This window comes from Toxoplasma gondii, chromosome VIIb (genome assembly GCF_000006565.2).
Source record: "Toxoplasma gondii ME49 chromosome VIIb, whole genome shotgun sequence".
NCBI lineage: Eukaryota > Apicomplexa > Conoidasida > Eucoccidiorida > Sarcocystidae > Toxoplasma > Toxoplasma gondii.
In genome coordinates, this window is record NC_031475.1 from 2,958,824 (window position 1) to 2,972,648 (window position 13,825).

Sequence of the window (13,825 nt, forward strand, 5' to 3'; positions counted from 1 at the left end):
TCTCGTCCTTTGGCTCTGCTCCCTCCAGGCGACGCGCCTCGAGCTCGAGGTCCTCTCGGATCTCTACGATGCTTCTCTGTTCGCCTCGCGTTTGTGTCGGTTAGTCAGTTAAGCATTCGCAGTTTCTAGTAGCTGCACGCAGCGCGTATTGAGCATGCGTCTCGCGTTTGTCCGGACCCTCACAGGACCCATCTCGGAGTCGTTTCGTATGCAGAAAGACCCTTTTCCTGATATAATGTATAGTGTTTTAAGACTGGAGCGATTTCAGGAAATCGGGTGCCCTCAACGTGGTGCGATCACGGCCTTTTTACATTTCGATGTCTTTCTGAAATTCGAGCTTCTCTACTCAGTTCCTTCGCATCTTTCGTACGATCTGTTGTGACGCTTGAGAACCTAAGGCATTCTCACTTGAAACGAACGAAACGTTTCCTGAACTGGGTTCTCACACGGCGCCTGTGCCGAAAAAAAGCGAGCAGCAAAGACGCTGGTGGCAAGACGCGTACCGCCTGCTGAAAGTTCGGAGAATATCTTAAAATCTAAAGTTCCAAAAAACGTTTCTGCGTTTAAATCGAAGAATACGTCGTCTTCACAGTAGCACTGCGCAGCCAGAACGATTCTCCTTTCCCCCGAGCGACGACGCGGCCACCCAAGCCCAAATGTTTCTCCCTCATTTTCACTCACGCTTTCTCTCTCTCCTTCAACACATCTTCAATCTCTCTGAAACGTCCTTCGCGTCACTCTGCCGTCGCCTGGTCCTTTCCTCCCAACGAGCGCTTCCAGTCTTGAACGCACCTGCGCGCCTCTCCATGCTTCTTCCAACTCTCTGCTCTCCCTCACATCCGGCAACAGGACGCAGGTTCAAGAAACGAGTTCAGAAATCGCGTCTTCTCTGCCGTCTCCGCGCGACTGGCCCTGGATCTTCCTAGACAAATACAGCTTCTTCACAGCTCGAATGGTGTACGGGAGCGCTGTCTTCAAGACGTCCACATGCGGGTCGAGCTGCTTGCCTACACCCTCCAGAATGCTCATGGCCAAGAAAACCTAAACAGCAGGCATCCGATACACAGAAATACAGGCTGTCGGTGAAGGATGTACTCTTCCGCGCGTCTCCATGTTGCTCAGATTCGCCTCCGTCCTTCACATGTTGGGTGAGTCGAGACTGTCCGGGGACCGCTTGCAACTTGAGAAATGCTGGCACCTTCGTAGTGGACTCGCTCGAATCGCATATTTGCAGAGACCCCACGGTGCGAGAGACGGAAGCGAGGAGAAGGCGACGCTACTTTGGCGAGAGTGCGACACAAGAAGGAGAGTTGCATGCAAACACCAAAGGCACTCCTGAAATCACAGGTCGTTCTTCTCGCCTTCCTGCCTCCTCCAACTCTGACAAGATGATATCCTTAGAATGCCTTCTGCCGATTCACAGTCATGTAGAATATATATATATATATATATATATATATGAGCAGAGACGCACGAATATGAATGTATGCTGTGTTCATATCTCCATATATATATATATATGTATATACTTACGTTTGCAAATTGACTGTCGAGGACGACACGGTGTTGACGGCTGAGTTCGAACATTTTGGAGAAGACTTCTCCGAGTTGAACCGCTGCGAGACGAAAGCCATCGCCGTCCTGTACGCACACCACCGGCGACAGCCAGAGCCGCGCATGCATGGAAGAGCGATACCCGTTCTTAAGAGCCGCAGAGGCGAGTGGAAGAAAGAAGAAGCTCGTCGCTGGGAAAAGAAAGCGGTGATATCGAGACGAAGCGAAGACGCACAAATCGGTGCGGCTCCCGAGCGAGACCTACGGAACCTCTGTTGAGGACTATTTTCCGACAACAAATTGAAAAAGGAAATTCGCTCTGCAGTCCTATTTTCTCGTCATCTGCTGAATTGATCTGCGACCGACATATTGGAGAAAAAGAGACTTTTTGTCGAAATTCACTGTCCACGGAATCGCGGGAAGAGGCGGCGCATGCTGTGTGCGACGGGGAAGACACCTGCATGCGTCACGTCCGCAAACGCCGGAATGAGACACCAGGGCTGCTCTAGTTTCCTGAAAACTTTCTTTTTCTCTTTTTCGCTTGTCACCGCTCCTCTCCCTGCCTCCTCACCTGCTTAGGTTCCCAGGTCCCATCTCCCCCGGCGCTTGTTCGTCATCTGCTTGTCACTCACCTCGATATATATATATATATATATATATATGCATATATATATGCATATTGACAGACATACATATATACACAGATATATACAGATACACGCACATATATATATGTATATATATATATATATACCTGTCTTTTTTTCCTCTCCTTTTGCCCTCTTCCTCCCAGCTTTGCCTGTCTGTTTTGAATATCGTTAGCGTCGCCTGCATTTTGTATCACGCATGCAGCATCTCGCTCTCACTTCGGAGTGATATTTCTTGACTACCTCAGCCACCCCTCGGACGAAGGCCTCGGCGTCGGAGTCCGCCAGTCGCCGTCGCGCTCTCTCCACAAGAAGTCTTCCTGAAAACGAAAAACAAGAATTTCTCGAGACTTCCAGATTCGCGAAACCTGCGAGAAACACACTGTACAGAGACCGAGAAACTGCCACCGAGCAGAGCGGTCGGACTGCAGCTGAGATGCCCACTAACGTTTATTGACCTTTCCAGGGAAGCCCACGGTTCTTTATATACATTCGCATACAGATATATGCGTACCACTATACATAACGTATATGGAGAGAGAACCATATATACATATATATAAATATATATATATATATATATATATACATATATATATATACAGAGAGAGAGAGGGAGAGCGGAAGAGACAAAGCGAGATGCATTATATATATATATATATATATATGTATATATGTAGGGAATGAGACTGAGGAGGAGATAGTGGGATAGCCGAGTTATATATAGATATAAAGACATACAGAAAGAGAGACAAATTAAATCGCTGCTGCCGAAGCAAGAAAACCCTTCTGTGTCTCCGATCGTACCCGCTTGTTCGCCTCGGGCAAGGGCAACGGCTTTGAGAAGAAGCAGAAAGTTTTCAAAGTCCGGACCGTCGAGCGAAGCCGCCAATCCCGAGTCCAGGAAGACAAGCTGCAGCTGCGGCGAGAAGCAAGAGTCGCGAATCCTCACTTCGCTCTCCCCGTGGTCCTCTTCTACACTCGAAAGAGATGAAGGCGAGGAAGAGAAAGAGGCAGAAGATGAACTAGAGGCAGAAGATGAACTAGAGGGAGAAGATGAAGTAGAGGGAGAAAGAGGAGGAGAAGAGGAAGGAGCGGCAGCAGGAGAAAGTGACTGCGTTTGCGGACGGTGACTGCGATCGTTGGAGTCGCGCGGCCCGAAGCGAGCAAGCGGGATGACAGGAATGGCACTGCTCGCATGTTTTGAAAGAGCTCCGACAGACTGCAGATACAAGATCGGGCACTCAAAGGAGAAGAGGACTTGTGGAGACGCGAAAGAGAGCAGCAGGAAGTCGCGCGTGGATGCCGAACGAGTGCTACCGTCGAACAAGAACGCAGCAGCGTCAAACGCGGGTGAGGACACCAACAAACCAGACATGAACTCTGCCAGGTTAGCTCGAGACATCTCATCTAAAAGCCTCACGTCCCCCAGGTGAGCTGGAGTGTCTAGACATCCCGGGGTCGCGAGCAGTCTCCTGTCGCCGTTTTTGCACAGGAGACGCATGCAGCGGATCCTCTTGTCTCCGACGCACCTGAACGCGTTCCAAGCTCTCGGTTTCTCCTTCGCCGGCCTCCTGCCCGCCAGCAGTCGCCTGCGTCGTAGACTCGTCGGGCGGAAGTAGAACGCGGGCGCGACGCAGCAAGACGTTCCCGGGGTGGAGATCTGCATGCAGGAAGTTGTTGAGGAGCAGCATTTGCAGAAAGGCATGCAGAGCAGCGAGGCCGATGCGTTCGCGATTCTGAGACAAACAAGCGCACAGCTAAAGACAGGACATTCAGCGGGTCCTCGGCAGGCCGAGGGAAGGCTGACGAACGATGGGCGCGGGGGCGCCTGAAGGAAAACAGCTTTTCACCGCGTCTACACTGAGACTGTGGGGTCATGTTGGTACGCAGTGTCTCGCCACAGGAAGCAAGCTCTTGTCGATTCGCAGACAGAAAAATCTCGGACGACACAGTCTCCCGCTTCTGCTCTGCCGCGCAGAGGCGGGAGGAGGAGAGAGACAAGAAACGACGACGTGGAACAGGGAGGAGAACGGAGTGGGTGTCGATTCGATCCTGAGAGTTCTCCACTGGGGCGCCTTTTTTTGCGGCTATCAAACAATTCTCGGCCTTTTCATTGCCTTACCTCGTCTACCTGCCTCGCAGCGATCTTGGCGGCTCTCACCAGCTCCGCCTCCAGACTTGACCCATCATCTGTCTCGAGTTCTCCTTCGCTTGCTCTCTTCTTCACTGCCTCCCTCGGATGTGAGCCTCTCTCTTCGCTCGCGTGGTGACGGATCTCCCCTCCTTCTCTGTCTCCGTGTACGCCTCTGCCAGCTTCGACGTCTCTGTTTGTGTCTCTCATTCGTTTGCGGGCGTCTGCGTCGAGGAACGTCTGTCGGTCGTCCGACCGAGAAGCGAAGTGCGTCACTGCAGAGAGCAGTCGACTGCCGGTCTCTGCATGCACTTCTCGCGCCGTCGCTCTGCGGCGCTCGTTGGAGAAGTGAAGCAGCAGGTCGAGGGGGAGTCCTTCTTCAAGAGTCATGACCAACAAGTCTGCGTCGCACAGAGGCAGCAGCGGCAGAGGAAACGCCACTCCCGGAGGAGCAGACGGCGACGCATTGGACAGCCGAAACGAAGGAAGCAGACTCGCCAGCCAAGGAAATAACGGAGAAAAAAGAGAAGGAGAAGAAGGAGACGAAGAAGCAGCAGAAGGAGACGAAGAAGATGGAGAAGCGGACGAAGAATGACGGTTCTTCTTCCGTTTGCAGAGTGGAGAGAGAGAAGAAGGAAACGATGGCGAAGGTAAGTTGAAGTCGTGGCGAAACCTCATGACATTTGACGCCTCCGTTTCCAAGTTGAGCTGTCTCTGCATCGTCTCTGCAAATTCCTTGGCTCTGACAGAAATCGGGAGAACAAACACCGCGGGAACCAGCGCTGATGCGGCTACCACCACGACCTGGAGCAACGGTTAAGTCCTAGTGCATGCGCGGTTGAGACGCCTAACGAAATGCCCCCCAAGAATAAGGAACGCCGAATCCCTAAATAAGACGGAGACCGTAAATCGACAGCGAAGAGATTCAGAGCGCCTCCGAAAATGTCTTACGGGGCTGAGACAACGCATGCATCCCAAAAGGTCGCTGGGTGTGGAAGCGAAATACGCAGAAATACGCAGGTGACACGGTGATGCAGTCGCAACTCGGTGAAAAGGACCGTGAAACAGTGGAGTAGACTGAGACACAAACGTTTGTATCTGGACGAAAAGGAAGAACTCCTTCCTGTACATTCTTCGCGAGACATGTGCATGGGCGGACAAGGAGAGTAACCAGTGTCTCATCTTGTTTTCCAGTTGGTCCCTGATTCGCGTTCGCAGATATAAAAAAAGACAACGCCAGACGTCAGCAGGCATCGGCAAGTAATGCATAGACACATGCATACGTACACGCATATAAATGTATCTATCTATATCTGTATCTATCTACATCTATCTATATCTGTATATATCTATATCTATATCTATATTTAATATACATATATATATGCATGTATGTGACGAGTACAACAGATGGAAACGGGTCGGCTTCTCGCGATGTGTCTTTATACCCTGGGGAGAGATTCAGCCACTGCATGCCTGGCAGGCTGTCAACGAGTTTTGCGAGAGCCTGGAGAATAACCAGGTCTGCCTCCATGGCATCTCTTGTGTTGGGTTTCACGACCTTCAGAGCCACACACATCCACAGGATCTTTTCGCGCGGGTGCTCTTGCAAATCATGGCGCTCTCCGCTCGGACGCTCGCAACGTCCGCCAGCTGTTTCTTCCTGTCTCTGCTGTCGCGGAGCCAATCTGTCTGCTTCCCAGACGTCTGGCGAGAGGCGTCCGAGCGCCACAGCGTCATCCGACTGCGTTCCACGGGCAAACGCCTTCTCTCTTCGGTCCTCTTCGGCCTCTGCAGAGACCGAGGTCTCCACCACTCTCGCCCCCTCCACGGCCAGAGCCGCCGCTCCGGCAGCCAGGGCCCCAGCCGCCCCTGGCGCCGCGGCTGAGGAGACACTGGAGCCCAACGCGCCTGCAGGGCCCGGCGCCGCGGCTGAGGAGACACTGGAGCCCAACGCGCCTGCAGGACCCGACGCAGCGGCAAGGCCCGCGCAGGTTCCTGCGACAGCCAACGCAGTCGCGCCCGCAGCTTGTGAGTTCGTGGACGCCTCGCGAGGAGAGTCTCCTTCTGTCTGCGGTGCGTCGAAAGCGTAAAAGGCCTGGGAGAGAAAGTCGCGATGTGTGGGGTCTTCCAGCCTCACGTGGAGACGGAGGAGGCCTCGAAAAACGACGGCGATGCAGCCACTCCCCACAGGCCTGGAGACGACAGAGAAAAGAAGGACTTCGGTCTCCGAGTCGGAATCCGGAGAGAGCAGGCGGGAACCGTCAACATAGAGAGGGGAGAGGCGAAAAGACAGACCGAGGCGATCTTGCAAGCGCACAGGATAGAAGCAAACCGGAGCGTCTACAGGCGCGGAAGGTGCAGGTACACGGAGACAGAACGATGGGAGAAGGCGTTTCGCCTCGCCTTTCATGGAGTCCTACGGTTTCGAGGTTTGTCCATTCACTGAAAAAACGATGCGTTTCGCTCCTCGTCGGCTGTCAGGCAGAGCTCGACACGAACAGGTTTGCCCAGCGCGACAAGCCCACAAACCTTCTCATTCAGTGCCTTGACAGCGACGCACTCCAACGCATACGCTCAGTTGTTCGCGGAGAGCGGAGAGTCGACCCTCGATAAAAGTCCCCATGTTTCCTTGAAAGAAAACCACCAAATGTACAGCCGGCGATACGTCTCGTAACGGCTGCCTCTGAAACGTCAAGTCTTGCATGCGTCTCTCACTTCGGATCAAGGATGAGTTCCTCTTTCCAGTCGTCTCCGAAGCGTGATCTCAGGAGAAGCGCAACGTGTGGATAGGCGAACGCAGACCCTGCCGGTTGCCTCTGGAATCTGGACAGAGAACACAGTCCGTCAGAAACAACGCATCGCGTTGGATTGCGTTTGTTCGCCTTTTCTTTTTTTTGCCTGCCGCTTCTTTCTCTCGGCTGCTTGACGAGTTTCTGCCCCTGCACGTTCACTAGCCGGTATCCTGTTTCCTTGCTGAAGAAACTTGCGCGGGAGCGAGCGGAGAAACCGACACAAGCGAAGCACAGTTCCAAGGACCGAGTGAGAACTGGGAGGCAGGCAGATGAAATGAAAAGACCCTCCTGTGCATGCAGAGACGAAACAGCGCGTTACAAGGAAGACGAAAAAATGCCAAGGCCGAGGAGGAAGACCACCGAGATCAATGGTACTCAGTGCGCGACGCACACAACACAACAGGCTGGATCTGCGTAGATGGCTTTGCGGTAGAGTCCACTGGAGCTCGGAAACGAGAGGTGAAACGCCAGCGAATGCGCAAGGTGCCTATGGGGGAATCAAAACGCTGGAAGGTCCCCGGAAGAAGCAAGACAGGAGCATAGACAGTGGAGACGGAAGGAAAGGCGACAGCGAGTGCGACCGGGCAAAGCCTGAAACACAGAACACCATCGAGTGAAACCGAGCGGAGGACTCAGGACATCTCCGGAGTGGAACTGCGACCGGAACGCGTTTTCCTTTCAGGGGGCCTACGTCGCGCAGAAGTTGCAAAGGCTCGGGGGAAAAAGGTCGTGGCGAGTCCCCGCCCACTGCGAGAAACCGCAAAAAGAGAAAAGAAGGCGCAGCCGTGGAAAGAAGTGACAGGCGGAACGGAGAAGGAGAAAAGCAAACAGCGAACCACAAAGAGAAAATGCGCGGACAAAAAGAAAAAGAGAAGAACGAGACGCAGGGCGGCAGAACAGCCCTGGCCGACGCAGCTACAGAGAGAGGCAGAGGGGATGCAAAAGAGAGAAAAAGAGAATGAGAAAGAGGAAGGAAGAGAGAGTTGAAGGCTGAATGAGAGAGAGACGAACGGGCTCTGAGAGTTGCCGAGAGAGACACGGAAGGAAACGGTAGTCAACAAGGAAGAAACTGCCCTCCAGCCAAGTCTCACACTGAGGCTTCTCAGCCGAAAGACCAGACACAGAGACGGCCTTTCTTGTCGCGACAACCCCCGCCCATCCATGTCTCGCGTTGAACGTTCCAAACAGGCTCCGAGTTCGAGAAAGCAGTCGCTCAGACGCACCTGGAGGCACTTGACGTAGGTGGGTCCAGCAGCAGTCGCAGCTGCGCCAATCATCCGGAACAAGGCTTGCTCGAGAACCTCCTGAAGCGTCTCCGTCGTGTGGCGAGGCGTCTCCGAGCTGTCCCCCGGTGTATGTACACCGGCCAGGTACCGCAGGCCGGCCAGCGCGAGCACGGCGGCTCCGGCGCAGACTGCAAGGGGGAGGGCGACTGCGATCAGTTGCAGGACTTTCCACAGCAGCAAGCATTGCCATCTGATGCGCGCAGAAAGCGACTGCTTCTCTTCGGCATTCTCGCCTGCGTCCGCCTCCCAGGCCTCCGTTTCGGTCTCGGCTTCTGGGGTCACGGTCACGCTGGGCTCCTTCCCCGCGCTCGGCAGTCGGGAGACGCAGAGCGCCGCGAGTTCCTCTTCCGCCTCGTCGAGAGCGGGAACACCAACGGGGCCGGAGAAAGACGGCGAACGAAGCGAGAACGAGCGGCCTTTCTCGGGATGCAGTCGCCAATCCTCCTCTCCCCGAACAGGGCAAAGAAACTGCGTTTCTGCAGTGTCTGCGAATGCGCGACATGCGGCTGGACGGACACCAGCGCAAGACAGAGGGGGGAAGAGACAGCCGCGAGACAAACGAGAAGACGCAGATGAAGAGGCAGACGAAGAACGGGGAGAAGAAAGAGAATGGGAAGACGGCGAATAGGAAAAAGATGAACTCCGAGAGAGATACAACGAAATGCGAGAACAGCAAGTTGGAGGAGAGGGACCGAGGGATGATGCTTCATAAGAGCTGTCAGGAGTGACATTTCCTCCTTCCACAACTGGAAGAAGCTCCGTCCGTTGGTCGCGGCTGAAACGCGCGCCCTGTTCTCTGCTCGGTTCTCTACTTGACTGGAATTTTCTCGGTCGAGTAGACGCCAGCGACCCCCCCTTGCCGGCCTCAGATGCTTGTCTTCTGTTGCCTCTGTCTCCACACTCCATCTGACCTTCCGCGCCGCATGTCTTCCGGCCGCGGATTTCCTCTCTCGTGGTTTCCATTTCCTTCATGCGAGCTACGCGCCTTTCTCGTCGCTCAGCTACCGCGCAACCTCGCGCTATCCCCGATTCTCGACTCCTTGGCTTCCCGCGACTGTCGCCTGCGGGTGCCCGAACTTCTTGCCTTGTCGACTCATCAGTGTTTTGTCTCTGTGCGGCGGCCTTTCCTCTGAGCGAGCGTTCCTCCTTCGTCTCTTCGCGCGCGATGCTGTCACCCGCAAGAGTTCCAGCGAGCAACAGACAGAGGAACCCAGTCCGAGCCTGCGAAGAGGCAGACCCAGGCGGCAGGCGCACTGCATCCGTTCCTTGTTTTTTCTTGCCTCGCTTCTCCCTCTCTCGGTTCTCTTCTGGCTGCCTGCGACGCGACTTCACTCCTTCTCGATCTCTGCGAGCGCCGCTCTGGCCCGCTCCCTCCGACGCCAGGCTTGAGACTCCCCAAGGAGACAAACACCGACGAGAGAGTCGAGGCGCGACCCAGGAAGGCGCTGAAGCAGACCGTTCTGCGAAAAGAGAGCCACAAAAGCGAAAGAGGAAAACGCCAGGTGAGAGCAGAACAGCAAGCACAACGAAGACGAGAAAAAGAAGCATGCAGAAGAGAAAAAAAAGGAGAAGAGGAAACGTGGATACGCGCGGACTGAGAGCGCCAGACATGCGGGAGAGAAGCAAGATGATATGTGGTTAGACACAGACCTGGAACCATTCATCTGATATCGGCTCGCGACGGCCGTATCGCTCGAACAAGAGGCGGAACGCTTCTGAAAGCATCCTGGTTGTCCTCGCCTTGGCTCAAAAAAGAATCCTCTTTTTTATACACTAAACTACGCATGCGAGGAAGAGAAATGAGCAGAAAACTCGCGTTGTTCCTCACACTTACGTCCCCGTCTCAGGCAGGTCTGTTTACGGCGCAACTGCGAAACGGTAACGACGTCGCCTTCTTGGCCTTCGCCTCTGAGCCGGCCGCACCCTCCATCTCGACTCGGGGGAATATTCAGCGACCGAAGGTGAGAGCAGAAAGGCAGAGAACGGACCGCAGATCGGAAAAACAAAGGATGCACAGGCGCAGCCGAGAAAGAAGTAAAACGAGAATGAAAAACAGAGAGAGACGATGAAGAGAGAGAAGAGAGGGGAGAGGGAAGAGAGAGAGAACGAGAGAGAGAAGGAGAGGACAGAATGGAAAGCGAAAGCGTCGGGAAAGAGTTACGCGAAAGGCCTGTGAGGCAGAGACCCAGTCGCGGCGAGTGAGTGCCAGCAGGAGAGGCTGAAGCGCCTGAGGACAAAGGAGACTCCTGGGGAGAGAAAAAGCCAGACAGTGACTGCTCGAAAACAGAGTCAGGTCGACAAAACGAGGAGGACAGAAAAGAACCGGAGAGAGGTTGCCAAGGGCGGCATCGTAGAGACTCGCGAGGAGCTGACAGCTGAGCAGCAGAGGCAGACGCAGAAGGCAAATGCGGACAGTGAAGAAAGACAGGAGAGAAGGCGCTCTGTTTTCTTCTTGCGCGAGATGGAAAAGGAAGAAAAGAACGCGCGTGAGGCGACGCCGGACGAGGTGAGGTCGACAGTGCAAGGCGAAACGTGAGGGGCGCAAGAGGCACCGGCATAGCGGCCTGTTCAGAGGGCACCGGGGAGGAGACTCTCGACAACAGCGTGCGTTGCTCGAAACGTTTTCTCACGAAGCGAAGAGGCCGTCCTTTTGCCTTCTTCTTCAACTGTCTCGCGTCCGGTCTCCTGTGGGTCGAGAGTGGCTTGTCTTTTCTTGCGACATAAGCATCTTTTCTTGTTCTCTCCCCACTTGGTCCTTCTCCCGACTCTCCCTTCTGCCTGCGCCTCGGTCGTGTACAGTGAGTGCATGCAGACCTTATGTCGCTTGCTGAGGATGTCTCCTCTCGGTGTGTCTCCGTCAGAGGGATGAAGGCCTAGGTCCGCATCAACCTCAAAGAAAGGACAGTTCTGCAGACGCTACGCGCCTCGCAGAGTTGCTGTGAGCGTGACGACGAGGACCGAGAAGAAGCAGAAGAAAAGGAGAAGCAGAGAAGAAGGGCAGAAGAAGGGGAGGGAAGAACGGGAGAAGAAGGGGAGAAGAAGAGGAGAAGAAAAAAAAGGAGGAAGACAAAAAGAGAGGAAACGAAAGAAAAGAGAGAGGAGACCACAGAGTTGCCGGGCGAAATCTAGCTGCAGCATTGAGCGACAAGGGATGAAGAAAATTGGAGTCAAGTGTAGGCAAAAGAAAGTACGACTTCTGGATACGCTTTAGGAGGGAGAAGAAAAAAATCTCAGATATATTTAAAGAAAGAAAAGCCGTTATTCTGTCTTTCTTTTCTCCCTGTTTTACTTCTTCGGAAGACAAGCACACAGCGTGCATGACCTGAACAACTTGCGCAACAGCTGTGTCGCACAGCGCGCCTCTCGAGTTTCTGTCCGTTTTTTCCTTGTCTATGAGTAACCTTTCTCGCATTTCTTTTCGGTCTCATTTCTCCTTCTCTTCTGTCTGCATCTCAGCTTTGCTTCTCCCAACAGATTCTGCTTTGTCGCCTTTCACCCCGTCTATATCTCGTCCCTAATCGTCAATTGGCCTAGTGTTTTCCTTCCCTGTGCTCCAGATGTCTCTGCGCTCAGAGTATTCTCGATGGCGGGCGTTGTCTGAGAAGTCGTTTTCGAGAAATAGAACAAGATATCACTGATTTGAAGCTAACGTCGTTGTGTGGCAAAAGAAGATTCAAAGAGTCTCGCGTCTCACCCAGCCTTTTGGAGGTTGAGGAGCAAACGGGGATGTTTTTTTCAATCTGGTCTTGTTTTCTACGTGAGATGTTGACTCTTCTAGGAGACGTTCTGTTCTCTCCTCTTGAACCTGCTACATCTGTTTCTCTCTGTGGCTCACGCGTCTCTCCCTCACTTTCGCACTGCTGTCTCTGTCTCTCGTCTCAACGCAGTGAATATGCGTACAGCTCATGTCTCTCGGAGAGTTCGGCCGAGTTAATTGACAGTGCTGCTTCTAGTTAGCGAAAAAATCGCTCCGCCGGCGAGACGAACACTGGACAAGAAGAGATCGGTTGTGGTTTTTTACTTCAGTCTCTCGTTCACCGTTTGTCTCCTGACTTCGGAGCTTTTCTTTTCATTCGACGATCTCTCGTGTTTTTACTTTGTTGGGTCGCCAGTTTCTCTCGAACCGCCAACTCGCGCTGTGAGCAGACCCGTGACGCTCCCCAGAAAGAAAGAGCTGGAAAATAGGTAATCGCGTTCGTTAGTTACCTTGCTTCAAGAAGAGAATGAGCGAGAGAAACGTCCTAGAGGTCGTTCCCCTGTGCCTTTCCTGTCTGGCTTCCGGCAATAAGCAGGAACGCCCAAAGTTCACCGTACGCAGACACGCAGAAAAGACACCGCCGTTGGAGGTAGAGAATCGAAGAGCCTAGTTTTCGCTTGGGGCGCATGCTTCTTCTCTTTCTTCTGTAGCCATCGGAGTTGTCTACGCTCCGCTGTCCGTTAGATGGATCTGTGATCTATTATAATACGGTTCTCCTCCGGAAGCGTCTACTGTCCTGGACTACCTGGAACTTAATAACTTTTTATGCAGAGACACAGGTCCGACAACGCAGGCGGGAAGCTCGGCACTTTGAGAATCAGAAGAAGCAGAAAGCGAAAGTGTGAGGGAGTGGAAGTACCCGAGAGAAACGAGACGAGAGCGACGGTGGCGAAAGGTACGGTCAGAGAGGTCGCAGGTCGAGACAAAGAGAGAAAACGACCACTGCGAGAGACCGGACGTTGGCACAAGCCGATGACGGAGGTAAAACGCGCGATACGCTAGAGAAAGAAGTCCACCATGAAGGAACAAAACAGGCAAGTAGGGATCACGGAGCACTGTGGCAAAGAGGTCGAATTGGTGACGCGGATAGAGAGAGAGAGAGAGTTGCCCTCGAGTAACACAACCCCGTGATACGCAGAGAGGGTGAGGCACTCGAGTTCGACGCATGCAGAGGAATTCTTGAATGTGACAGAGAGTCAGAGGAACTCGCGGTATTTACAAGGGTGTCTGAAAAAGGCGGTGTGAAAAAGGCGCAGTCCCGCGCTTCTTCAGGATGTTTCCGTGGCAGACCAGACGCGAGAGCTCGCCGCAGAGAGGAGGTTCCGGCATTTCTTCGCATTTTTTTTCTGGCGGCATGCCCCAGAAAAGCACATGGCATTTTTTCCTTGTCCACCGCATCACTCCTTTTCCCCGCGTTGATGGCTTTGCCGTCTCCCGCGAGCTGGATGAGATTCACCCGGTTCGCTGTAGCTTTTCTCCCGCGCCACTCCCGTGTGTCTGCGAGGCTGCGTGGAGCTCGACGCGCCGACGAGTTTTCCATGAGCTTCTTCGCATTTCCACGGTTTCTTTCGCGCGTCCACGACACTAAAGGGCCGTTATTTTTGTGCGCAAACACCCGGTCTGAGGAAGAAGCCTTCGTCTCGAGTTTCTTC

The 13,825-nt window shown here is 53.7% G+C and overlaps 2 protein-coding genes across 2 annotated transcripts; both read right to left on the minus strand.

Moving 5' to 3' along the window:
• Positions 1-513: 513 nt before the first annotated feature.
• Positions 514-10,974, minus strand: TGME49_259115 (ABC1 family protein; the record flags this gene model as incomplete). The annotated part of the gene is made up of 11 exons (XM_018781203.1): positions 514-1,041; positions 1,534-1,641; positions 2,421-2,521; positions 3,009-3,423; positions 3,734-3,940; positions 4,327-5,077; positions 5,784-6,530; positions 7,054-7,161; positions 7,822-7,877; positions 8,354-9,876; positions 10,251-10,974. The coding sequence occupies 11 exons, from the start codon at positions 10,972-10,974 to the stop codon at positions 859-861; spliced, it is 4,923 nt and encodes a 1,640-aa protein (XP_018637038.1). The 3' UTR covers positions 514-858.
• Positions 10,975-13,218: 2,244 nt separating this feature from the next.
• Positions 13,219-13,713, minus strand: TGME49_259100 (hypothetical protein; the record flags this gene model as incomplete). Its single annotated transcript, XM_002365083.1, has 1 exon — positions 13,219-13,713. One exon carries the CDS (start codon positions 13,711-13,713, stop codon positions 13,219-13,221), a length of 495 nt encoding a protein of 164 aa, XP_002365124.1.
• Positions 13,714-13,825: the final 112 nt, after the last annotated feature.